The sequence below is a fragment of the Drepanopeziza brunnea genome, assembly GCF_022702325.1.
Source record: "Drepanopeziza brunnea f. sp. 'multigermtubi' strain 214-2 chromosome Unknown ctg4, whole genome shotgun sequence".
Classification (NCBI taxonomy): Eukaryota; Fungi; Ascomycota; class Leotiomycetes; order Helotiales; family Drepanopezizaceae; genus Drepanopeziza; species Drepanopeziza brunnea.
Window position 1 is genome coordinate 3,065,216 of NW_027094067.1, and position 26,473 is coordinate 3,091,688.

Consider the following 26,473-nt stretch of genomic DNA (forward strand, 5'->3'; position numbering starts at 1 on the left):
CGTCTTATCCCACCATCTGCCCTGAGTCTCTTTCCAGTCTTTGTAACAATCGATTCGCGCGCACCAACGGCCTACTCTCATTAATCCGCCCCTTTCTCGACGTAGTCCACGCGGAGCTTCACGCTCGCAATCTCCCCACGCTTTCTCTCCACATCCCGCGCCCACTGGAACTCCTCGCCCTCGTCCACCAAGATACTCTCGATCAGAAACTTATCTCCGCCCCTCCCCCGGGGGAGTGTCGGTTGGTGGCTCAGCACGACGACAAAGCTGACGATGTTGGTCGATCCAGCCTCGATCCATCCGCGATTAGGACGGACGCAATAGCTCTTCGGCGCAGACGTTCGTACGCGGAAGTGGACCCGTCCTGGATTGGGATTGTAGAGACGCACGGGAACCGAGGTCTCTCTGCTCACGGGCGTGGTGTACGTTATGGACGTGGGGGACGGCTCGACAGGGAAACTCGGCTGTGGCCCGGAAACAGGTACGTATGTTGGCGGGATCCTGTCGCTCGGTGTTGGATGTGGTGTCTCTGGTTTCGAGCCCTTGAACATCGCTGTCGTGTCAGTCGTAAGACTATTGTTTGCCTTCGGCGGTGCCTGGGAAGGATCGTAGGGGCTGTATTCCGGTGGCTCGTCGTCTCGGTCTAAGGCGCTGTCCGAGTTCGAGTTTACTGTAAATCCCGGCTCAGGAAAACTGCTTCCCGGCTGCTTCTTTTCATCTGGAGATATGCCTGCTATGGGCAGTGACCTCTCCCGCTCGATTCTTGGAGGGGGCGTGCCAAGAAATCTCCGATATGCCTTAGACTGAGCGAGGACATCATCGAACAAAAACCTTCGGGGCTCTTTTGAGTTGAAATTGTAGCCACCACCTAGAGGATTATGGCCTGGTTTTGAAGCTGCACTACCCTGACCGGACTTCTCAAGCTGAAGAGTCTCAGAGCTAGCCGCTTCTCGCCCTGTCGCCTGCTTTGGTTTTTTGACCTGCTGGGAGTTTGATTCGGATGAGATGCTATCATATCATCAGCATCTCTCACCGACGAAACCAATTTAGAACTGACATTTTCAGGAGCTCCTTCATAACCTCGAGCGCTCCATGCTGCCCTCGTATTTCCTCGATCGAGTTCTGCATGTCCACTTCACCCCATCCGAGCTGCAGGTTGACTCGGCTATTCCACAAATTCCACGGCTTACTCGATGCTGTACCCGACTTCAAATTTTCTATTTTATCATCCAAGCCGGAGAACAGTACCCTGCATGTATTGATGAAGGTGTCAATCTTGAGGAGTGCGTCAGTTTTGCCTACCACAGCCGTATCCTGGAGCACGAAGCTCTGCAACTGCGTCAATGAAGCCGCGACAGAAGCACATTCAGCCGACATCTCGGTGAGCTTGCGTCTCGCTGTTGGATATTTGGATGCAAGGTCATGGAGTGAGCTGGCGACTTTGAGACACGTCCCTGTGAGGCCTGACACCCTTGCTGCGAGGGCGAGTGAATCCATTTTGAAGGTATACGATCAATGAAACAGAGAAGAGTAACTTAAAGGCTTGCTGTTTAGTACGAGTCCTATCGGCACGATGGTATTGATATATGGAGGTGGTGGTGGGCTGAGCTCAAAGGAATTCAGCCGCCCTCAGCCACGTCGCTAGCTCGATGCAGGCAGCAATGGCAGTAAAGTGCAAGTATCCAATCTGAACCAGATCCAAGTCCATACTCGCTTTTTGTTCTCGCGTGCATTTGTTTGGGTCACTTGTGCTTTAATTATAAGTGTATCCTCGCTGTCTTTGCTCGCCAGCCCTAGAATCACTTCTTTAACATTCCTTATAGGACTCTCAAAAATCGATTCTGATTCGTGTGGATTATCTCAATAGCGCCTAAATACCGCAGCAGTTACCATCTCCTGATTGTAATAATTGGACTGTTGATATTTTCAAGTGAACTTGCTCGGTGTAAGAAGATAATTCTTCCTTGTGATGGGGAAGCAGAAGGTGGTTCCAAAAGGTATTGATTTCGGTTATCTAAGGAGGAGAGAATCCTTATAAAGAGAAAGAGAACTGTATACAGTTCTCCTTTTACACTAGCTAGTCTTTCTTCTAACTGGCAGTCACTACCCGTATCTTCGAGAGTTGCTTGGCAGCAACAGCACAGACCTCGTAGTGTAAGAATTTCTTACTCTAACACTCCCACTCTAGTGCTGCTAACAGCTCCTACTGTTCCTACTGCTTCTTTGTTTTGTCGAGAGAACCAATCTCCCTTTTCGATATATGAAGAAGCTAAGCGAAGTCTCTCGTGTATCTAAGAGTTAGATACTAGCTTCGATCGATCAGTTATACTTATCATCTTAACAAATCTTTGAAACAAGACTTTCGGTAAAGGTTTAGAAAAACTATCGGCGGCCATTTCTGCTGTAAGTATATAAGACAAGGAAGACTTCCTTTGGTCTATTAAGTCGCGAACATAATGATAAGCGATGTCGATATGTTTTGATCGTTCCGTAAGATAAGGGTTTTTAGCGAGTGCAATAGCGCTTTGGTTGTCTTCTTTTATCTGTACAGTTTGATGATTCTTAGCTATATAACTACCGAATCTTATATCACGAAGGATTTGGGCAACCTATTAGCCTTGCTTCGCGGTATAGCATATAGCTGCGTATTCGGCCTTTGTAATAGCCGTAGCTATAGAGGTTTGTTTGCGACTTCCGAAGAATACTGGCCCTCCTTTTATAAGGCTTACTATAGCGGAGATGCTTTTCTTATTATCTTTATCGCTACCGTAGTCTGCATCCGAGTAAACTATTAAGTCCTTTAAAGGACCGAAAGAGATAGCGAAAGAGATAGTGAACCGTAAGTAACGCATCAAGCGCTTTAGCGCTAAAGCGTGATGTTCTGCTAGGTCTTGCATGTACTAGCTCAAGCGACCGAGTGCGAAGGCGACGTTTAAGCGTATGTATACTATCGCATACATCAAAGAACCAATTACTTTACGGTACTAAGTAGCATCAACTCTCTTATCTTAGTCCGAAGCTGGTCGGAGATCGTTATAGCTATCTATAAGTGTGGATACATTCTTCATATTAGAAACGGGGTTCGAGATCTTAAACTTATTCAAGACTTTGTCTAAGTATATCTCTTGATCAAGCTCAACAGTCCTTTTTGCTTTGTCCTTAGTAACCTTAATTCCGAGGATCATTGATATTTCGCCTATTAGCTTGGTGATAAATCGTAATTGTAAGCGATCTTCAAACCAGTCGAGCTCTTTAACGTTTGGGGCAGCTGTAGCTAAGTCGTTTACGTACATCAAGAGTCTGATTTCCTTCTCGGGGTGCACAAATAAGCAAGGATCCGCCTTGCTTTATACGAATCCTTAATTAAAGAGCTCCCCTTTTATTAGAAGGTTCTAGTCGCGTGCAGACTGCTTAAAGCCGTATAAAGATTATAGTAATCGGAGCGCGGACCCTCGCTTCGTGCGCTCTAAGCTTTTCGGCATCTTCATTTATAGCTCTTCTTTAAAAGTAAACTCGATAAAAGCGTTCTTGATATCGAATTAGCGTATTTCTATATCTTCACAAGCAACTACTGCAAAGAATGCTTTAAGGGTCGCTATTCTGATTGTAAGTGCAAATGTTTCGTTATAATTAACGCCGTACATTTAAGAGAAACCTTTCGCTACGAGCCTAGCTTTGAACCGTTTAAGAGTCCTATCTGCTTTAAACTTAAGCGTAAACACTTATTTATAGCTAATAAGATTAGCTCTAAGCGGAAGGATGCGTTCCTTTTATATATGATTAGTAATAAGCGCAGCAAACTCGGCATCAATAGCTTCCTTCTATCTCTTGCCGTATATAGGATGTTCTATAGCCTCTTTATAAGTAATAAGAATAAGGATGTCATGTTTAGCTGCGTGCGCTATCATTGCTATCTCTTCAGCACCCGATATATTGTCAGCTTCATCAAACCAATCGAAGATAGCTATTATAGCCTTCTCGTTTTCTGTTAATAACAAGCCTTTTCTCTTCTTTGTAACAAGCGAGGTTTAGAACGTAAAAGTCTTAGCATATCGTTTACCGGGGTCAAGAGTATCACTTGCACGCTTATTCAGCTCAGTACCGAGCAAGTTCTAGCCTTGCCGAGGCTGGACCGATGTCTTAAAAGCATTAAGAAGCTCTTTGTCGGCCTTTCGTTTTGTACCGGTGGTCTTTGTAAAGGTAACTTATGCAACTTAGTAGTCTTGCTTAAAAGGAGTCGGGCCTTTCGGTTCATTATTAAAGTCCTCGCTTAATTTCGTCTCGGTAATAAGCGATGTTGACTTTGAAGGCGAAGTGGCTTCGGCTTCTTTCGATTCCTTATTCCGAAGAGCAGCATTCTTCGTTTGAGATCGTATGACGCGAAAAGGTGTCGCTATTAGTACAAAAAGCGTTCCGAGGTCATGGTTAATCGTCTTATCGAGTGAGTGATTTCTAGTTCTAAGGGCTAATCCTTTCTCTACTCTTATGACGGAGTCTAAAAGGTGTTTAATCTGCTTATTACGGACCGAGTCTACTGTAAGTAAGTTGGCGAATCTTGGCCGTCCTTTACGCGCACGAGTGATATGCTGATTGTACGTGCTATCTGATTCTTTGAATATACCGTCGGATAGTTCAACTTAAAGCTTAAAATCGTCGATCGCTTTGCTAGAAATATCCTTAAAGAACTTGACGTTAAACGAAATGATAGTGCTGTGCATCTCGAGAATGTACACTTTATAATAAGAGGTAGTGTTCTCGTCGTAGCTTATAAAGATCCTTTCTTTACTCGGAGGCATAAGCTTATCCTTTTTAATTTTGGCTAAAAAGGATTCTCGAGGAACGTAAGCAATGACTTTACAGCCTTACGTCTTGATATAGTCCTTAACCTTCGGCACTTTCCTCGTCTAAGCCTCTTAAGGGGATATCTTATACTTTATACGGAAAGGTTGCCCCGTTACTTCGTTTATAACATCTTCCACTACTTTAAGGCCTCGACGTAGCTTAGTACGAGTGTATGCTTGCGCTTCAGCAGCTTCACACCAAAACTCGACGGGCAGCTCGGCATCATTAAGTGCCGTCTTAATACAATGCTCGGTGGTTTTAATAGAGCGCTCCGCAAGGCCATTCTAGTATGACGAATAAAGCTCCGTGTTATAAATAGATATTCTTTTTGCCTTAGCTCAAGCGGTGATAGTTTCAAGGATTTCCGGCGCATTATCGGTACCTATTGCTAATAAAGGCTGGCCCGATTGTCGCTCGAGCTCTCTTTTCTTCTTGGTTAATATCTTATTGATTTCTTTCCGATCTCGGAACAAAAGGGTCTATGTTTTGCGAGTCTAGCTATCTATAAGCTCGCTAAAATATCGGTAGCTTCTTATAGATGGTGGGAATAGACTAGCTACGTTAAAATTGAGTTTCCTAAGTATAGTAGTGCTATGCTTAGCGAGCTTCTTAGGCTTTTTCTTGAATATCTTTTATCGAGCGCACGACTTATATAAAGGGATGATTAAAAAGATCACAATCTTCTTGATATCTATTACCGTGTGTAATAATGAAAGTGCTTTAGTGCTGCAGTGGTTGAAGCGCTTATGGTAAGCAATAAACCGAAAGAGTTCTCGTTATAAACGACGTTCCTTTAATGTAAAAGGTGCGGCCTTAAAGCGAATCTCGCTTTGTTAGATAGCGACTTTTTTAATCTTGCGCGCCACTTTGTTCCTTTTTCTCTTCGATATATTGTTTATAAAGCCGCTGAACTCTAAATCGGGTAGCAAACGCTCTACTTCGCTAAGCTCTTGATTGTCTACCGAAGAGACTTCGCTGTCACTATTCAAAGCCTCGTAAAGGTTGGCGGTAGCAAATTAGAAGTCTTTTGCTGCTTCGAAAGCAGCATACTTAGCTGGGTACCGAGTGCGCTTCGAAAGGCAAGGTCTTAATAGCTTTAGTGACGTCCAGCTATCAATTGAGTCTATCTGGAATGAAAGATCAATATGATCTACGTGTATAAGCATAACGCTGGCATTAGCATCGTTGTAGTTGGCGTGATGCGTGCTTTTAATAGCGAAGGACATTCTATCAGCCTTTTTAAAGAACTTCGAAAGAATATACAATCTATTCCGCACTTTAGTTTTAATCAAAGGCATGTTATTAGACTTGCGTATAAAGATCATCCTCTGATCATCGAATTGTCTTATAATAATAGAGCTAGCAAGCTTTTTTGCCGATACTAATATGCATCTTAAACCAAGAACATGCAGTGTATCTTTTAAGTAGATAGTCCTCTCGCTTTGCAACGATATCTGAGCAGTTTTAACGCCATCCGAATAAAGCTTTCCTTTTCCGACCTAGATCCTTTTTCGGTATAGGATCAATAGCTTGTTGAATAAAGATAAAGAATCAGTCATATAGCTGGTACAACTAGTATCGGCGGCTGCTAATATAAATAGGAGCTTACTACGCTTCTCTTAAGATAAGCCAGCGAACTCTTCGATGTCGGAGGTCTCGCTTAGAGAATCAGATCTTATGTCGGCGGCAAATCCCTTTTCATCTTTGCGAGTGCTATTAGATTTGCTTCTAGCACGCTAATTGGACTTTGTCTTGTAAAGTAGTGAAGAGTTGTTTGTGTATAAAAGGCTAAAGGATGTCGGTCTTCCTTTGGGTAACGGTAGCTGATATATCCGTGACGCCTCATTAGATTCCTCTCTTTCCTTAGAGATTCGAGCATCTTTAGCGGCCTTGAAACTAATCTTAGCGAACTGACATATAAGACTAGCATGCTTGCTTGAATCGCATTTGAAACATTCAGCCTTAAAGGTAAGAGATCGAGATCGTCGACGACTGCGCGATTATCGACCCGAGAAAGCTCTTTTGTAAGACGTTTGTCGGCTAGCCGTATAAGCTCTTTCGTCACTCGAGTAATAAGATGCGAATGCTTTTTCTTAAGGTTTCAAGTTGATGATAGACTCTCACTTCTTATCTAGACGTTTTAACTTCTGATCTATTATTATAAAAGAGGTGAAGCTATCGCATAACGGTATGTATGTCTTTAAAAGCACAAGTCTAGTGCAGAAGATCAACTAGCAGTAATCGTCGTCGAATTGATCTTTCTTTAGGCTTTTATGTGCTTTACGGCGGCACACCAAGACGCGTTCTTAGTTATTGCTAAAGGAAATTCTAAGGTCTATGCGGAAATTGGTAAGAGCTTGAAGCTTGATTTGTGTAGATCGGAATATAGTAGCGGTATAGATAATCTTTAGCTTCTGGATCATAGATTTGATATCAGAGAGGTCCTTAATCCTTTAACGATCGAACTCGCTAAGCTTCCGAAGGAGGTTGAGTTTAAATTTCGCCGTCTCAACCCGAAATATTTTTAAAAGACCTTTATTCTCGTATATCAATTTATCGTATTCATTTTTATCGAGTCCCTTCAAGACCTTCCAAGTGCCGTCACCAACATCGTATCTTTGCAAGAGTGCTTTAGTAATTGTTGTGTAGCAGTATTCGGATTCCGAGTAGTCTAATAGATAAGCGACATCCTCGCTTTATGCGACCGTTTCGATGGTCTCGAACCATTCGTTTGAATTCGATTTAGTAAAGGTCTCTACGCCCTTTTATTATCTTGTTCTAGCGAATTTTTCTCGAGTAGTAGCTATGCTGATGAATTGATAAAGGATTGATGCCGAGCGACGATCGATGGTTTAATAAAAGGGGGAGGGGAGGGGATTGGTTTCTTATTACTACCAGGTAGTACTTCGCACAGGGCGAGAACTCAAGTCAATTGACGAGTTTGCGGGTTGCGTATTGCGAGTTGCGTATTCCGTCACTTTTTAAGCATCAAAGGCTCATAACTTGTAAGAAGATAATTCTTCCTTGTGATAGGGAAGCAAAAGGTAGTTCCAAAAGGTATTGATTTCGATTATTTAAAGAGGAGAGAATCCTTATAAAGAGAAAGAGAACTATATACAGTTCTCCTTTTACACTAGCTAGTCTTTCTTCCAACTGGCAGTCACTACCCGTATCTTCGAGAGTTGCTTGGCAGCAACAGCACAGACCTCGTAGTGTAAGAATTTCTTACTCTAACACTCGGCACAATTGCACTTGCCGAGCAAAGAAATACGAACTGATCTTCACGTTTACAATAGTCACAAGAGTCTCTGTATGTCTCACCTCACTTATAGACAGTATCTCAGGTTATATGGTAAGCACAAGGCTAGACTAGAGATCATCCACAACTCCATCTTCTACCTCAGAGTTCGCTAATCCCAGCCCTAGGCCCCTAGCTACTGCATCTTGTACCACTCCAATCCAAGCCAAGTCCTGCCACCTTTTCCCACCACACCAAATATCGAATCGATAAAGCTCTGCCCGTATCAATTCAATGCTCGGCTCTCCTTCCGCATTCCATTCGCCATCTACCAGCTTTTTACAACCTCGCCGCTCTACCATCTTCTGTGTCGTATCCCATGCTTCAAAGCCATCCGTCAGCTCATCCCAAGACTTGACAGACTCATCCCAGTCTCGCACTTCAAAAGCATCCGTCTTATTCTAGACCCATCGTGCGATAACCTCCACCGGCTCATTTTTCCAGTACTCAAATCCTGGCAATTTTTCATAGGCGGCCGCCGGCAGCTACACCTTCGGGCTCAGAATCGGGACGGATCACGTCAGTGTTTCGGACCGGGTAGAGGAAGGCTCGTTTCTGGAAGATATCGAGGGCTAATTTGCGGTGCGTATGCACGTTTCTCTATCCTGCTCTGGTTTTGACACGCATGGTATGACAGAATTCTGTGAGTTTGAAGATAAAAGGGCTTGTGCACTTTGATCCAAGAACCATTACGTAGCTGGTCCGTTGAAGATTCCGATATGACCTCGTAAAAGACATTACTAAATTGTTTTTTCTCTTTTGAGTAAGTCCCTGTAGAATTCCTCCTTATGATTACTGCGCACATTTTCAGTATGACTAGAACATAAGCATATATTAAATAAAAACATCTTACAGCACATGCCTTGATAATTTCAACCGCAATTTCTTTTTTCGCATGTGTTTTTATAAAGGCAAAAAGATGCCAAGGCTCGCCTTTGCATTTCACTCCATTCGCTGTCCGAAAACTTTAGAACAGAGCGAGGACGCATCAGCCTACTACCTATTTAATATCCCAGTGATGATTTCGGCATGCTTGCCAAAGAAGTGAGCTGAGATGAGGGGTTACAAAAGCCCGGCTGCCTATTGTCTACACCTCCTCAATTTCGCCGGCCTGGGAATGGCACTAAATTCAATCAGCAAGGGATTGCACACTTATCACGCTGGCTCTCACGGCTTGAATAGACTATTATCAGCTACACCATCAGTGTCTACCCAATAATCTCAGGTGAAAGGCGTCTATGGTTCCTGTAAGATTCTCGCTTCTTTTGCCGATAGGGGATGGGGTCTATCGTCGTCAATATAGCGCGATTGTCAACGCCAAGAATACTGTCGACAAAAAAACAACATTGCTCTACTTCACATCCATTTTGAGCATACAGACAAATTCATTAGCGGGTAGGAGTAGTACATGCGTTATTCGGGAGACGACAGATTTTAGAAGAGGTGCCTTGATCCGTGGGTGAGGACATGCGCCAGAAAGAGTCAGGATGAAGCGTCTTTCATATCGAGTTCCCAAGTACAGCTGCGGGTAATTTATAGAATGAGCTAGCATGGGATTATATATAATGCTTCATTCTATTTTCTAGCTGCCCATATTGAACGTGAAAGTTAAAGTGGACGTAAAGGTGGAGTGAAGTGAAGTGAAGTCTGCTTCCAATGATGAATCCAATCAAGAGCGAGTGTTTTCTTGCTTTAAAACGCACCAAAGTCCACTGCTCCAGGCTCTCTACTATTCTGAATCACATAAGTCTTTTTTTCTATCCAGCTCCCCACCTCTTCGACTGCAAGCCCACGCAATGACAGCAGAATTTGTATTGGCAACAAGCGAAAGACCCGATGTTTTCAAGACGCGAAATAGTACCAGCGTATCGAGAGCACGGGAGTGTCGCCCACGGTACCTCAGCTGCCGGACAAGTTCGGTGCGAGACAGGATGGGGCGTGATGATATGTATTGATTCTCCATCTGGCGTTCATCGAACGTCTGTTAAACCAGTTTGCTTTTATGCGGTTTTTTCAGCTGAATTATCCGTGGTAGAAATATATATCCAAGTGTAGGGGCTGCTTTCTGCAAGCAGTTCATTATGCATGTAAAGTGCGGCAGTGAATATCGCAATGCTCACTCACATTATATGTGTATATATATATATAATGTATATAAGGGAATAGCGAAGTGCCACAGTATTTATTGGAATAGCTCATAGACCTTTAGGTCGCATGTCTAGGGCACGTGCATGCTAGACACACAGCCCTTGGCACCAGAATATAAGGCTCCTTCAGAGTCTTGTTTGCAAACTCCAGACTTGATGAATATACTTGATAAATACTCCTTGGTATACTTCGTTACCTACTTCTCACCACCCTTATCTATGCTCCCAATAGTGTTTCACTGTTATATATTAATACGTATTGTCGGATGGAACATGTGAGCTTTCTTTCAGAAGCTTTGCTCGGAACGATGGCCTGGAATGACCCTCGGTCGCGCGGTTCAAGAATTGACCTCGATCTTTGTCATGGACCTGGACGCGAGACAACTAAATGACATTGCGTGGTCATTTTGCACCTGTTGTACCGTTAAAGCAATTCTGACTTTTATAAGATCAATGACTTTGGGATAGGATACCAACTACTTAATAGTCAGTACGCTCGCTGACTATCAGTACTCGTGCGGCCAGCACACCCTATCTGTCCCCATGTCGAAAATCAACCCAAATATAGATTCCAATTTATTAAATCTGAGCGCAGCCAAGAGCGTCACAATCCCTTTCCCCAGTTTACAAAGATCAACGCATGGAGACAGATAAGCTGGCCGCACGAGTAATTACGTTAATCCTTTCAAATGATAAAGGAAGATTTCAATACTATAAACAGTTAGCTAAGCGCAAATCCGACTTAATATTTACCAAGGTAGGATGATCTTCGACATAAGAACCAAAAGACAAATATAGGTAAGTGGTTGATTTTCTATCGATTTTATAAAGGCACAATTAAGCGACCCGCCCTGGTGGTGCCGACCTGGCGCAGGATTTTTTCACGGATTAAATTCAAGGTAACCAGCGATTATCAGTAATTACGTTGATCTATTCAAATTGAAAAGGAATATTGCAATACTATAAAAAGTCAGCCGATAAGAACCAAAAGACAAATATAATAGCTGATGCGCGGATTGTTGTTCGCCGTACGATTATTTATAGCCGTCGTAGAAATTCCGAGTACAGTTCAGGAAAGAGATATATATTAATTTCTTCGTGCACCTACCTACCTGCCTCGGACTTCAATCATCATCTTCTTCCCTTGCAAGCTGTTCCCTTTCGCCAGCTCGCATCATTGAAAGACTTATACAAATACGATGCTACGGTCGAAGTCTACCTTGGCGACCTTGCTAGCCTTGGGCTCTCTCTTCAATGGAGCTCAAGGACTTCCTGGGGCTCATGACCAAGTCATCGGCTATGCAAAGGTTTCTAGCGTAAGTTTCACTTGATCCGTATAGTATACGCTTATACTGATGACGCGAATTATAGAGGCAGGCTCAGCGTATCATCATGCATACTAACAGGCTACCTGTAGAGGAATCCAGACCCGATCAGCTAATAGGACCTGGCTTTTATATGAGTGAGTTGATTGATCTATATAGACCGGTACCAATGACGCGGAGCTAATAATCTGAATAGTGAACAAACCCGATTGGGATGTCGACGAAGAAGATAGGAGTCGGTATTGCGTTATCAAGGCGAACAAGAAGAAGATGGAAGAGATCGAAAAAGTCTGGGTCCCGAAATCCTACGAACAAAAGAATGCAGACGGTGAGACTGTGAAACAAAACTTGTGGGGCGAGGAGGAAGAAGTCATCTTGGAGTATATCCAAATCATCTTGGATTTGGCCAAGTCATCAGAGGCATCGACCTCAGAAGCATCGACATCAGAGGTATTGATGCCAAAGCCCGAGAGAGTGCTGCGCTTCTCATCCGTTCCGGATCGCTATTGGCTCTATCAAATGAATATTCCAACAGAATTGGTAAATGACAACGATTTGGAGTTGAGGCCCACATGCTTTGAATCAGTACAGAACCTGAAGGAAAACTATGGTGACGATCGGATTGATTGGAGAGACGACTGGAAAATTAGAAATGCGGGAGTGTGGCAGTAGGTCCAGGGTTTATAAGGGACATCGGTGTGAGGGGATACGGACGAAGTACGAAGAGAATGAACAGTTCGGGGTGTGCACGGAACAAATGGACATATCTCCTCTTGTAACTGTAACTGTAACTATATCTGTAAACTGATTATATCAAAGCATAAAAATTTGATAGCTTTCCATCAAGCGACAATGAAAACGACTTAGCCAGAGAGGGTGTACCAAGCCCCTTTGCAATGCTCATTAGCAAAAGGGTTACGACTTGTGAAAACAATCGGTACATTCTCAGAGTCTATCAAACCAATTCCTGGAAGCCAGCCCACGTAGCGGGACCTCAGCTTTTTCGGATTGGATTTTCTCCGTATGTACTGCCAACGAAAGGGAAGAACTGGTCTGATTTACTTATCATTTATCAGAATAACGACGTCGTGGCCCACCGAGCCCCTGATTTACTTCCAAGCTCCAAGTCATCAAGTAGTTGAGACGCGGTTAAAGGTGACTACTGACTCCTTTCGCCGCAAGACCAAACATGGACATAGCGGTAACAGTATCAAAAGGCTCTTGCCTACCTGGCTCATAGGCCTATGCTTTCCGCTTCCAACTATAATAAGAGAATTCACAACAGAACTTTGTTTATGTTTAAAGGTGGGAAATATATAAGGTCTGGAATCTGCGAGGGCAACTTGCTGGGCTGGGCAGTCCTTTTCAACCCCAGCGGCATGGACTTCAAGAAGAGCCCGAACACGGTGAAAGATGAATTCAATCCCCTCCCCCTCTCCCCCGCCCGCGCCCGCCAACATACTCGACTCCCAGCATAAGTACCCCTCCCCCCCCCCAGAATACAAAAACCACAACGTCAGAGACAGATCTGAGAAGAAATCTTCTGGCGTAGTATGTATATTATATAACAGCTGGCCCAACTTCGCCTGCCCGATCCTGCTTTTATCTAACCTGCAAAGCAAAGCAAAGGACGCAGGCCAAAAAAAGACAAAAACTTGACATCACTCCAATGAGTAGATTCACGAGTCGCATAAATGGGTTAAGAAGAAGAGGCGCAAACTGACAGCAAGATAATAAACAACAGCCCCTGACAGCCTAGCCGGGATACAAATAGACGGGACAGACATGCTTTTTGAGTAGGTCCAATGTCATGCTGATTCGATCAAAAACAAGGTGTGTGCCTTTTAAGTACGTGTGTTATTTTGGTCCGTATTGGTAAACAAGGTGACGGAACGTGGAAAACTGAGATCCGGAGTAGAGACCGTCGGCTAGCTGAAAGTCGTGTAAAGACTCTATTGCGGACTTCCTCTTATGCTCTGCGGCTAAGATGTGGTGATTCCTCGAAAATGCTGGGAGGGAATACTGAGGGTTTTCCATGACTTGTGCAAATGCGTTTAGGGCCTCGGGATGGAATGTTGATAATGGATCACAAGACAAGATAGGAAGGGGCAGGGGTTAGGAAACAGAAATTGATTGGAATTCGCTTTCGTAAGCCTGGTAACGCCTCGCTGTATCCTAGACTGACAATACAGAGAAGGGGCAAGAACTAGATTGTTGTACATAAAGATCATTCATCCCGCTAGTGAGTTTTCCCATCACCAAGTAGTCTCGCAATCAACACATACGTGAAGACCACAGCACCAAATAATAACAATTTATTCCTCCTCACCCAGCCCCTTCCTTCATCACCGACTGCTCTCCCACCGTCGACCACAGCACCCGCCAACGCTTGACTCCCATTCGGCCGTCTCAGCCCCCCCTTGCCCGGTCCACACTGCTTATCCCCCTCTTCCTTCTCGCTCAGCACCGAGTTTCCCGTCGCAAGGTCGACCTTGTTCTCCTTCATCCACGCCCAGTTCTCCTTATCCACATCTTCCCACTCGCTCCTGAACTTGACACCACCGTCTCCAGCCTTGACGTTTCCTCTGTGGCCGGGCTTCCCAGTGATAGAAGCGTGGGAGCCGCCACCTGTAGAGTTCCACCACCTGCTTCTTTGCGCGGCCCACTTGCGTTCTGCGTCTGTAGCGCCGACCGAGCCGGTGGTCATTTCTTCCGAGGTCATGAAGGAGAGAAGGCCGATGAGGATCGTGCTGACTTCCCACGCCGGGTTGAAGCTCTTGGGATGGAAATCTGATATGGAGAGGCAAAGGCGCGTGGAGGGTTGGAAGCGGCCGGAAGGGGTGTGCATGCGGATGGCCGGGGGCGCGAATGGGTAGCTGGGGGGGAAGATGAGGGTACCCCAGTATTGGCCATTGTGGTAGGGCGTATCAGGGGGGCCGGTGAGGATGTAGTGCCATCTGGAACGGTGTTAAAATTGGGTTTAAGGAGGATATGTGGAGTGTAGATATAAGGGAAAAGGACATACTCGAGGATGTCGGACTCGGAGGGGTGGGCGGTGATGTAGGGCGGGGGGTTTGCGGAGATGGTTTTGTATTCGCGGGTGAGCTGATTGTTGACATTGATTAGCATATGCCACTATTTCCATCTCTGGGTGTACGGAGGACGACGAACCCGGTTGTTGGCTGCTCGGCTGGCCATGGTGAGGATGCGAGGAGGTGAGGCTTTGCTCAAGGCTGATTGATGGTCGGGTCGCGTTGGTGGTATTGAAGTAGCGGAGGGGGTATTTTGCGGTTGTAGTTTTCGCTATCGCCGCCGCTCTCGTCGCCGCTGTCGCTTTCGTTGTTGCTGACTTTCAGTCTGATTCTTGGATTGGATTGGATTGGATGGTTGTTGGTGCCGTCAACGTTGCTGTCTTTATGCTGGCTGCGCATTCACCCATCATCCCCGCCAACGTGTGCTGATTCAGCACGACATCACGTTACTTAGCACGAGGCTGCGAAATATTTACAGCAAGGCAAGGCAGGGCAGGGCAGGGCAGGGCAAGTATTTATTTACCAAACAAATTCCCTCTTCGACATTCACAATGGCCGATGATTCTATAGACAACGTACGTTTTGCTATTCACATATCATGTAACGTTTAGCCAAGTGCCAGTCCAGTCGATTGCTAACATCCGTCCCCAGCTTTTCGAAAGTCTTCGTAAAAAGAGCGACCCCAAGCTAGAAGATGAGAAGGCAAAGGTTGTTGCCGCCAGAGAGGCTGAGCTGAATGCCCGGGCGCAGAAGAGGCTGATGGAATTGGTCTGTTTACTGGCCCCTACTCGATTCTTGTTGTTTTGTTTTGCTCTATTTATGTATAGCATTGAACTTGGTCCTTTCTTACACACAAGCACAGATCGGGTCCAACTCCTCCCTCCCTGTCACCATCTCCTCCATCCGCCTCATCGGTGTAAAACACACCCGCCGCTCATTTCTAGACCGAATCTTCGATCCCATCCTCTCTGCCAATCAAGATGTTCCGTATACTCTTCAGGAAGCATTGCAACAAGTTGGCACTGCAGCGGATAAGCTGAGGGCATTTGGTACATCCATCTCCAGCTCGCTACTTATATACCTACATGCCTATATACCTATATACCTATATGCCTATACACTAACACAATATCCAGACATCTTCCACCCTTCCCTCTTCACATTCATCGACCGGTCATCGCCCTCCGACCCTTCCTCCACCCCCACAGACATCGACATCTACCTACGCGCGACCGAGCGCTCCCGCCTCTCTCTCAAGACCGGCACCGACCTCGGAAATGTCGAAGCATCCGGCTACGCCAACGCCACCCTCCGCAACATCTTTGGCGGCGCCGAGTCTCTGAATCTCTCCGCCTCAAAAGGAACCCGCACACGCTCTTTCTACGAAGCTGCCTTCAAAGCACCCGTCAATAGTGATCCTACGAAGTGGGTGACGGTGGATGCGCTGCAAAGCAGTACATTGAAAGGGTGGGCGAGCCATGAGGAGATGTTGAAAGGGGTTGGCGTGAAGTACAGCTGGGCTACGAAAGGGGGCAGCCAACATGTCGTAGGCTATTCCGGGTTGTGGAGGCAGGTTACGGGCTTAGCTGCGAATGCAAGCCCGACGGTGAGGAGTGATGCGGGGGATAGCGTAAAGAGCAGTATCTCACACACTTTCCTCACGGACAAGAGAAACCACCCGTTCCTGCCCAATTCAGGATACCTGCTCAAGACAGTGTCGGAAATTGCAGGATGGGGTCCTTTGAAAGGAGACGTTGGGTTCTGGAAATCAGAGCTCGAAAGCTCGTTTGCTCTAAAGGTTCCTGTACCGGGTATCAAGGGGGACAGTGGTGTGAGCTTCACATCTGGTTTCCGAGCTGGCATGCTGTATCCTCTACCCGTTGGATCCGGAGGGCCAGCAAAGGGAAGCAGGGTGAACGACCGCTTCCAACTCGGCGGCCCAACAGATGTCCGCGGCTTCAAGATGTCAGGCCTAGGGCCAAGGGACGGGCCAGATGCTGTAGGCGGTGACATATTTGCTGCTGCATCATCCAACCTGCTGGTACCGCTTCCTCGAGTCGGCAAGGAGAGTCCGTTACGGATGCAGCTCTTTGTCAATGCGGGGAGATTACTAGCATTGGACTACGCAGGGGGGGATACTCAGAAGAGCGTGTACCGCACCGTCGCGCAGCTCGGTGATGGACTGCCGAGCATGGCAGCCGGCGTGGGCGTGGTATATGCGCATCCCGTGGCGAGGTTTGAGCTGAACTTCAGCTTGCCGCTTGTGCTTAGGAGAGGCGAGGAGGGGAGGAAGGGCTTCCAGTTTGGGGTGGGCATTAACTTTCTGTAAGGCTTGGGACAAGCTCATGAGGAAATGTATATATATATATGTATGTTTAAGCGAGCGAGTACGGGTGTATGATACCACGACGGTTCAGCAAAATGCAAGAGACTTTCTTCAACATTAGTATCTCCCAGGGCATGGATACCAAGAGAACGTTAGATCGATGGGTGGTTGTTGTTGTTGTTGTTGTTGTTGTTGTTGTTGTTAATGGATTTGTTAACGTCGGGCGGGTAGCAGGCGAAGCCTGCCGCCTCATGGCCTCCCAGAGGGTACGGCGACGTGCTAAGCTAAAGAATTACATACAAGATGGCCTTAAAAAGCAATTCAAAGTGCTGCAACGAAAGCTACTTTTTCAGGATCGTGCTTGATAGGATCCGTGGTCGAGTTCCTTTTGGCCAGGAGAAGAAGCGCCGTCGTGTAAAACGACAGAGATCGATGGGTGGCAGCGCTATTCAGGTATTTATTTACTTCGCTTAACTCCCTACTGACTCGCGTCTGTCTTGTATTGAGAAGGAGTCACGATTCACGAATCAGCACGCGGAGTTCATAAGATATTTTACCCTCCCCCTTCTCTCTCTCTCTTGGGTCTAAGTCCATCCATCCATCCATCCCTCCCTCCCGCTCTCATCTATTCGACAACTCGCCTCCCCCGCAGATACAGGGACCCCATTGAACTAGACTGCAGTACCGGTAACATATTAAGCCAGCGAGCACATATATATTCTTTTTCTATTCTTGAGGCAACAGCTCGTTAGCAGTCAATCAATCAATTATCTACTCACCTTGGTTATTCACCCTGTTACTTACTCACCTTCACTTCACTCCACTCCGTTACATTCTATTCTATTCTATTCTATTCTATTCTATTCTCCCGTCGAATTTGACCTGCTAGGCAGCTAGTGGACATAGATGTATGTATATTATACACCTATTTCGTCTTTTCTTCTACACATCTACCTACTGGCAAGAGCGACCCTTAGGACAAGTAGATAAAGAAGAGTGAAGAAAGAGGGAAAGAAAGGGGAAATGAGGAAAGGGGTATGGGTTTTCGGTTTATAAGTAGTAAGCTTTGGGGAGGCAGGGTACAGAGTATTAGTAGCGAAATAAACATTATATATTGAGTTTAAAGGCTTATTTGCCGGTATCTGTTCCTGTTTGTTGTAAAGAAAGAGAAGGAGAAAGGGATGACTGACAGCGGAGAATTGGGCATGATACCTACTGACGGCGAGCCAGCTGATGAGCGAGCGAGCGTATTCTTTTCATTTATACTTACTCGCTTATTCACTCTATTTTATTATGTTTTCTTGTTGGATTTGACCAGCTGGCTAGCTAGCTAGCTAGTTGATGTCTATTATATACCTACTACGTACTCCTTTATACCTTGGTAAGAAGAGCCATGAGGACAATGTTGACAAAGAAGGGTGAGTGAAGGGGCGAGTAAAGAATGAAGGAAAGGAAGGAATTGATGTGTTCATTTTCTGTGGGCAGGCGGTCTATCAGTGGTGACATATTCCGCATTGAGTGAGGGCTTGTTTGTTGGTATTTATTTGTTGTCAAAATTGCCGTCAGCAGAATTTGGGAATGACGCTGATAACGAGCGAGCTTTCCCCCCCCCCCCACCCCGGTTTTTTTTTGGAGGGGGGGAGGGGAGCGAGTGTACGAAGATTTGGAGTGGTTGGTAACTCAACGTACGTACGCACCCCAACTAGTCAGCCCTGTCGGTTTTTACCGGGCGAGATCTGGCCGGCTAGGCGGCAAATTCTGGAGATGGGTTTGTAGAGTGGTAAGAGATTAAAAAGATGGAGTCTAGGATAGGAGATGGATGGGTCGGGGTAGGTATGGTTCATGCAGAAAGAAAGAAAGAAAGAAAGGGAGATGGAATGTGGAGATTTCGAGGGAGTGTAAGGCAAAGAGGTTTTTTTTTATATACGCCTTCTGACTCTGGTCATTCTTCTTCTTCCTCTCTTTCCTATAGCAATACGGCGGGAGTTTAAAGTGGACGTTGACGGCAAGTAGTGGAGTTAGGATTGCTCATTGTACGTGAGTAATCAATCAATCTCTCTTTTTATCTTGTAATCCGAAAAGGCCATACCTCTATCAGGATTACAGCAAGCTAGCTAGCCAACCCACCTCATTTCGAATCTTGCAGAGGCATTAAAGCTAGACAAGTGCAAAGCCAAAACTTGAATCCAGAGACCGTAGACCGCTGCCGTTCTCTCTCCTTTTGCGTATCTTTGCTACATATGTACTGTGTGCTTCTTGTTGGGGATCTTATGTATTCATCCTTGTAACTATCGGCTTTTGGTCTCGAAAAAGATGGAAAAGAGACAAGAGAAGGGGAAGGAAAGGGAGGGGAGACTTTGGATATATGATAGTAGGTCTCGCTTTTACCGTAATACTCCCGTCCTGGATTGTTTATCTCGGGATAATGTATCTCGTGGAACCAAAGCACTTGTTTCTTAGCAAGAAGCAATACTTTTTTATTCCCCCTAAGGGAAGGTCTGAGATTGGGATTAGAATCGGGATATGGAAATGAAGGTTAGTTAACGGTCAAGACGAAAGGGAAAGGGAAAAGGGGAATGAAAAGAGAAGGAAGGGAAGTGGATAGGTAGGTAGACTGGTGTGTCGAGGTTAGAGAAGCGAAGTTGAAGGGGTGTTTCTGATAAATAGCGGTGCACATTAGGAAGGAAGGAGATATATTTGATCTGATTGAGCGGCTCCTTTCTGTTTTGGTAAAGAGGAAATAGTGGCAATCACGCTAACTTTTGCCACTTTCATTATCCATAGATCATAAAAAAGATATTTTTGCCGAGTTGGCGACTGCCTCAGGTTTTTTTTTTTTTTAAAAAAAAGAGAATAAAAAAACATTGCCTCGGTTTAAAGCAGGGTATTACGTACAGTCTGTGATAAGGAAATGGAGGGGTAATGTGATGGAGGGGTGAGTAAGAAGTACCTCATGCAAATAAATTTAATATAATATAGTAAGTAATATTAATAATGAGACAACGATATAATGCAACACAGAATGAGTCTGGGCCAGCCTCCGATAGAAGGGTAAAGAAATCCTAACCACCATTACCTAGGCAACATCTCCTTCTTCGTCTTTGCAGCTTTGAAGGAGGATTGAGAATTAGCGAGGAAATTCCTTACCGCCGTGTTGTGTTAGTTCCGAGATTTATTTCTCTATCTGTCCGTCTGTTTATCGGCGTATTGAAGACAGTGTTGATGAGATGGATGGACAGATGGATGAGTGACGAGGAGGAAGAAGAAGAGTGTGATGAAAAGAAGGTTTTGACGGCGTCATGTAATGTCATGTCATGCACGACACATCCCTCATGCTGGACCCCCGAGGGCGAATGCAATGAAAGATGGTGAGTCGACTCGGTCGTATTCCAAATAATGATACCCAAAGCCTCTCCTCTCTTGATCATCATCATCATCCGATACCGACTCCGAATCATATTCCATCCTTTCTTCGTCGTCTGGCCGCCAAGATAAGCAAAGTCATCGCCGTCTTGGATTCGTCCTTAGAGCCATTCTGGACTGTTTACTTCCGAACTGAGCCCGTCAGGTATATTCGACGCGAGAACTCCCACGAGCAGCTGAAAGGGAAGTCCTGGGTGAGTACAACCACACACACATATATATATATATATATATATACCTGCGCTGAGCAAATTGAAATTTCGGAGAGCAGGAATGAGGCAGTTTGTAAAGGGGGAGAAAACGATGCTTCTCTCCATGCGTTGAGCAGATTTCCATTGGGCGGAAAAAAGGCCCGCCGATGAGCGAATCGAATAATCAATGCAGTGCGATCCGATCCAACGCAATGCAATGTAGGGTGGACTTGGCTGTTCGAAAAACTCTTGAAGCCAGCACCCGCAGCAGACCTGACATTGCAAGAGCTAGTGGATACAGCAAGGAGAGACGACGATAGAGAAAGGAAAAGTCGGAAAAGAAACAGATAGAAACATTTAGATTAATGCTGTCACGATATCTTGGGGGAAAAAAAACCGCGAAAAAAACTCAAAACATCATGTATCAAATTGCAGCGGCGTGTCTTATCATGCTAGACACAATTGGACGACGGCTTACCGAGTCAGCATATATTATGGAGATTAGACTCCAACTGGAACATCCACTTCCCTGTCGGATCCCGATCTTCTAGCCTCGTATCCGGCTTACGTCGTCGAAGAAGAATACTGGCGCCGGCGCCGCCGCCCCCCAATGGGAGGAGGCAAAAAAGCGCACAAACAACGCATCTGATGTGGGATGTGTGACGCTGGGTGTATGACCGAAAACGGCACAAAAGGCGCAACGGCACAAAAGGCGCAGGTGATAGGCAGCGGTGTAAACGGGTTTAGGATAGGATGGGATGCAGGGTTAGATCGGCTGTAGTTGGAGGTTGGAAGTACTTGGAGGTATAAAAGCTCGAGGACTGCCCGCTAAAAGCATTATCAGCGACGACAACAACAACAATCAACAACCACAAGAAACATCATTCAATACTCAACACTCAACTCACTTCCCACCACCACCACCACCAACCCCAATAAATCAATCATCATGAAGGGAGAATGTGGATGCTCTGGCTCTTCCAGCTGTATGTTCCCTCCCCCAGCTCTCCCTCCCTCTATCTCTCTATCTACCTCGGCAACCCCCCCCCCCCCCCCCCCCCTACTCCCTCCTTTACAACAACCTAAACCATCACAAACATATCCCTAGCCGCACATCATCACAGTAAATCGCTCTCCCATACACCCTCTCTCTAACATCCTCAATCTAGGCAACTGCGGAACCGGCTGCAGCTGCTCCAGCTGTGGAAAATAAATTCCCCCTCCATCTTCTCTTGAAGACCTTTCCTCTTCTCCTCGTACACAACATCACCAACATATAACACGCGTTCATCATCATCACTCCGGCTCCTTCTCGCGCTCTCGACAACCCTCGCTTATACTCGCTTCCTTTTATTTCTTTCGGCTCGGTTAGATTCGATTCGATATTTTGAAATTTTGAAATTTTGGGGATTTGGAGATTTGGAGATTTAGATCTGGGTGCAGAAACTGCAGATGGCTGGCGGCTTGGTGGGAGATGGATGGGTGGATTGGATGAGTTGTGGAACAGGTATGGGCGGATGGATCGTCAGAGAGGCGGACAAACGGATGGATATAACCAGCTCGTTCTTTAGCTATTAGGCGATCTTGGGTTGTGGGAAGGATGATGGGATGGGAGCTTCTGCATGGGGGAGTAGGAGGGTGGTTAGAGAGTTTTCGAAATCAGCATCAGCATCCGTGTCGTTAATGGAATACTTGAAAATCTTGATCACTCTTCTTTTTTAAAAAAAAATTCGGCATTCGTTTCTCATGGACCCAATCGTCGGTTACCTTGAATTTAATTTGTAAAAAATCCCGACCTGGCGCAGCCAGGTCGGCACCACCAAGGCGGGACACACCCAGCAAGGCGGGACAGTAACGGTATACCACTTATTAAACAACAACTACCAATATAAATAAAAGTAAAAAAATACTTATATGCTTAAAAAACTTTGCCTTATAAATGTGGATTAAAAATATCAAAATGCATTTATTTTGGATGATATAATACAATAAAATGTAATGAAAATATAGCTAAAAACTGTCCCAAATAATTCGAATTTACTTATTTATTGCGAATATCTTAACAACTACCACTTTAATTAAAAAAAAACGTCATATAGATGGAAAAAAAAAGGACTTAATCTATTTTATTACTAGAGGTGATAATTATTAAATAAAAGTTGATAATAATGCACGTATTCATTTGATAGGTTTAAATAAAAGTCCGATTTTCGTGTTCCTCGCTTATTCTAGTTTTTACGCGGCAATTCTGATATATACTCATTAATAAAATCGAAAAAAAAAATCATAAGTACCATTTTTACTACTTTAACTCAACACAATAAAAGAATAATAACTTGTAATTAAAATTCAATTAATTGATTAATATCAAACACCATACGGTGCATCTCTTTATTCAAAAATAATTATTATACAATCCTTGGTTGATTTTTTATTTATTAAAAAGGAGCAAATTTTACTGTCCCGCCTTGGTGGTGCCGACTTGCTACAGCAAGTCGGTCAATTCTTTCGAATTAAAATTTAAAGGAAACCGACGATCAGTCCTAACTCTTTTGTTGAAAATTTCTTTCCTTAAATTCTCTGACACGTAAATGCTGAATGAAATAAGACAGTAGTATGCTAGAACAGAAAGAGATGATTTCGTGATTTACAGTACAGTCCTTGTCATTTCCGAATATCACTCTGATTGGAAGAACATGTTTTCAATAATTATACTGCGACACTCTATAGTATACCTAGTAGGCATTAATCCAGCTATCAGATAGATTAAACAGCGACCAATCAGTCAACGTACGTAGCGGCCGTTGACAACCATTCTCTTCATCCGATCTCTCGGCTGTGAAGGAGCAGGGAGGGAGGAATGAACCTCCACCTGAAAAGTTGACAGGCTGATGCTGCTGCTATGTATGACCCATCCTATCAGACTCCAATTACAATCTATGTAAATTGTGAGTACGAGTATAGATCGCGGGAATGACGATGGAGAGATAATGTGCGTTTTAAGGCCTAGAGTACTGAGTATAATGTCTCGACACGGATTGTCGTTTACTACGAGACGAGATATATATCGATATGCTGGAACCTGGCTGAATACCGTTTTGCGAATAGTACACATACGTACTTGGTTAGCGATTGTAATCACGGCGCTCCTCGCGACGAGTGATGTGAATTTGTCAGAAAGGGCTATTGAAAAACATATTCATATTACTTTTTTTTTCCCCAGTCGCTTTCTTCTCTCGTCCGGAAAAGGAGAAGCAACTCCCTCTTTCACTCTTGATCGCTTCGCTAAAATGCAGTTCATGGACTCAGAAATGAGCATATAAACAAAATAAACAAGTGAAAGCGAGATCTAGGAGCTCACCTACCATTATTCAAGCTCCAACTGTCCTGCAGAATAGAGAGAGAGAGGTGCGAGCTACTGGCTGTGAACTAGCTGATATATATATATATACCTATGTAGCCCAAATGCATGGATAATAGCGGTTTGATGACTCCGGTCACCACACACAAAGACTTACTTACTTCTGGTCTTATCTACCCAGTATCTCAAGAGAACTTGCAGTCAAATTTACGAAACCCTTGCCATTGAAGCGCCATATTCCTTTTCCTTGATGTAGTTGACTTCAAGTTAACTCGGCATCCCTTCCGCGGCAAAAGCAAACAATATGATATTAAAAGTATTGATACGCGGGATGCGATATCAGTACCGAAACACAGATCCGAATCCGTAGATATTATATAGTAGCAAATTGTAGTAAGCTAAAAAGAAATCACCTCCGGAGCGGAATATCGTGAGCTAGTCGTCGAGTTCAGCTGATTCAACTCTGCGAGCTACGGATAAAGTTAATCCGGGGATAGAGGCAGAGAGAAATTATCACCACCAAACGCTCTCTCTCTCTCGTGTCGACAATTAAATCATCCGCTCGCTTATGGAAGAAAGGGGTCTGGCCCGGTCCGGTCAGTCAGTGCAGTGCAGTGAGTGCGGCCCCATTATTGGGATCTCAATGCATACCGTTTGGGGTATCCATGCCGAGACTCAGCCAGACCTGGGATCGTAGACCGATAGATTCCGCGTTGGATCACCGGAAAATGCTGAATAGAATAGCCATGCCGATCATCTCTGTTTTCTCATTTAATCCCCGTATCAAACAGGAGAATACAGTATTTACGTGCGACGCATATGGGCTGTCGACCGGTTCCCTGATATCACTTAAATAGGTACGTCAATCCATCCACAACACATTTGTCTGAGTTGATAGCGCTCGAGTGCATATTTTCGTGGAAATATTTACCTCCATTTTATCGTTTCCAAGTCATTCGTTTCATCTCTCCTCGTCTATTCTTTCCAAGTCAGTCGCTCATTCCATCATCATGAAGTTCACCACTCTTGTCACGCTGGCCAGCGCTTCTTCCCTCGGCGCATGCCAGAATACATGGCAGGCTCCTGCCTCGACCGACAGTATGTTGCCGCCAACTTGAACCCCTTGGTAGATTCTGGTGCTGACATCGAGGTAGAGCGCAGTCCATGCCCCATGCTCAACACCCTCGCGAACCACGGCTACCTACCGCGCGATGGGTTGGACATCTCGATGAACGATCTTGTCGCCGGCTTCAGCGACGCAATCAACCTGGATCCCGCTGCTACGCAAACCTTTGGAGCGCCCGCCCTGCTAGTGAGCACCACAGGGAACAGCGCCACCTTCAACCTGCACGATCTGGCCAAGCAAGGCGGAACGCTCCAGCACGACGGATCGCTGTCGCGAGCCGACCTCTATTTCGGCGATGTCCTCACCTTTAATGCCACCGTATGGGCGACGGCATCGTCCCACTTCACGGGCACGACCATCGATGTCGCAACCGCTCGGTCTGCGCGAGCAGCGCGGATCGCAGAGGCCCAGGCTACCAACCCAACTTTCAACATGACTGCAGCAGATCTCCGGGGCAGCGGTGCCGAATCGGCGCTCTACATGACTGTGTTTGCGGAGCCAGGTGGAGTCTCGGTGGCGAGAACTGAATGGGTCAAGGTTCTGTTTGGTGAGTTCAAGACAGGTGACACTTTTCAGCCGTCTATTAGCTCTGACAGTAAACATAGAGAATGAACGATTACCCATTGAGGAGGGTTGGACGAAAGCATCGACGGCCATCACAGCTGCTCCTATCCTGGCGCTGGCTGCACAGATCCTGGCCGCGTAGTTGCCAAGCGCTGAGTATTGTACAAGTATAATTCTGAATATAGACTGCGTTGTCTGCCTTTGAGATAGACTTGATAGAAGATCAATCTTCGTTTTTTTGGGGGGGTGAAAGTAAATAAAGGACTCGCTACGCTTGTTATCCCGCGTGACTATTACGTTCTGACCAACAGGCTGGGGACGTTTTGCCATGTGCCACCTGATTCTAAGTTTCGGCGGCATCTCGCCAGCCCCATCTCTACTCGGCTCACTTAGAGCGAGCGTCTTCTAAATAGTTGAACGCTTCTCACATTCTTACTAAATCAAATGAATCTAAAATCTAGCGATGATGCCGTACACCAACATAGCACCAGGCATAAGGAAACATGTCGACACGGCATTGCTATCGACCCAAATTTACCTTCAAATTCTATCAACTGTAATCCGTGCATGACTAATTATTGCTAGGCCGATCTCTTTGCACCGTATCGCTTTTAGAGAGATGAGATGGACCCCCTGTCGACATGAAGTCCCAAGGTTCGAAAACCCACGAGCAAGTAGGCAACTCCGTGGAGTGTCTAGACAATCAATCTTGCCAAAGTGGTTGTATACTTACTTCTCTGAGGATCACTATACACAGACTATTCATTACACGCAGGCCATTATCACATCACCCTCCGCAACCTCGCTGTTAAGAGAGGGAGAGGGAGCGCTTTGATCA

General features: G+C 45.4%; 5 protein-coding genes across 5 annotated transcripts; 3 read left to right on the forward strand and 2 right to left on the reverse strand.

Moving 5' to 3' along the window:
• Positions 1–80: 80 nt before the first annotated feature.
• On the reverse strand, positions 81–1,377 carry L3040_003505 (uncharacterized protein; the record flags this gene model as incomplete). Its single annotated transcript, XM_007293903.2, has 2 exons — positions 81–1,008; positions 1,058–1,377. The coding sequence occupies 2 exons, from the start codon at positions 1,375–1,377 to the stop codon at positions 81–83; spliced, it is 1,248 nt and encodes a 415-aa protein (XP_007293965.2).
• Positions 1,378–11,486: 10,109 nt separating this feature from the next.
• On the forward strand, positions 11,487–12,284 carry L3040_003506 (uncharacterized protein; the record flags this gene model as incomplete). The annotated part of the gene is made up of 3 exons (XM_007293905.1): positions 11,487–11,603; positions 11,659–11,749; positions 11,809–12,284. 3 exons carry the CDS (start codon positions 11,487–11,489, stop codon positions 12,282–12,284), a joined length of 684 nt encoding a protein of 227 aa, XP_007293967.1.
• Positions 12,285–13,851: 1,567 nt separating this feature from the next.
• L3040_003507 (uncharacterized protein) lies at positions 13,852–14,810 on the reverse strand (the record flags this gene model as incomplete). Its single annotated transcript, XM_007293906.1, has 3 exons — positions 13,852–14,569; positions 14,638–14,717; positions 14,784–14,810. 3 exons carry the CDS (start codon positions 14,808–14,810, stop codon positions 13,852–13,854), a joined length of 825 nt encoding a protein of 274 aa, XP_007293968.1.
• Positions 14,811–15,195: 385 nt separating this feature from the next.
• L3040_003508 (uncharacterized protein) lies at positions 15,196–16,973 on the forward strand (the record flags this gene model as incomplete). The annotated part of the gene is made up of 4 exons (XM_007293907.1): positions 15,196–15,219; positions 15,296–15,412; positions 15,507–15,693; positions 15,781–16,973. 4 exons carry the CDS (start codon positions 15,196–15,198, stop codon positions 16,971–16,973), a joined length of 1,521 nt encoding a protein of 506 aa, XP_007293969.1.
• Positions 16,974–24,955: 7,982 nt separating this feature from the next.
• L3040_003509 (uncharacterized protein) lies at positions 24,956–25,777 on the forward strand (the record flags this gene model as incomplete). The annotated part of the gene is made up of 3 exons (XM_007293908.1): positions 24,956–25,043; positions 25,100–25,618; positions 25,677–25,777. The coding sequence occupies 3 exons, from the start codon at positions 24,956–24,958 to the stop codon at positions 25,775–25,777; spliced, it is 708 nt and encodes a 235-aa protein (XP_007293970.1).
• Between the last annotated feature and the right edge of the window lie 696 nt (positions 25,778–26,473).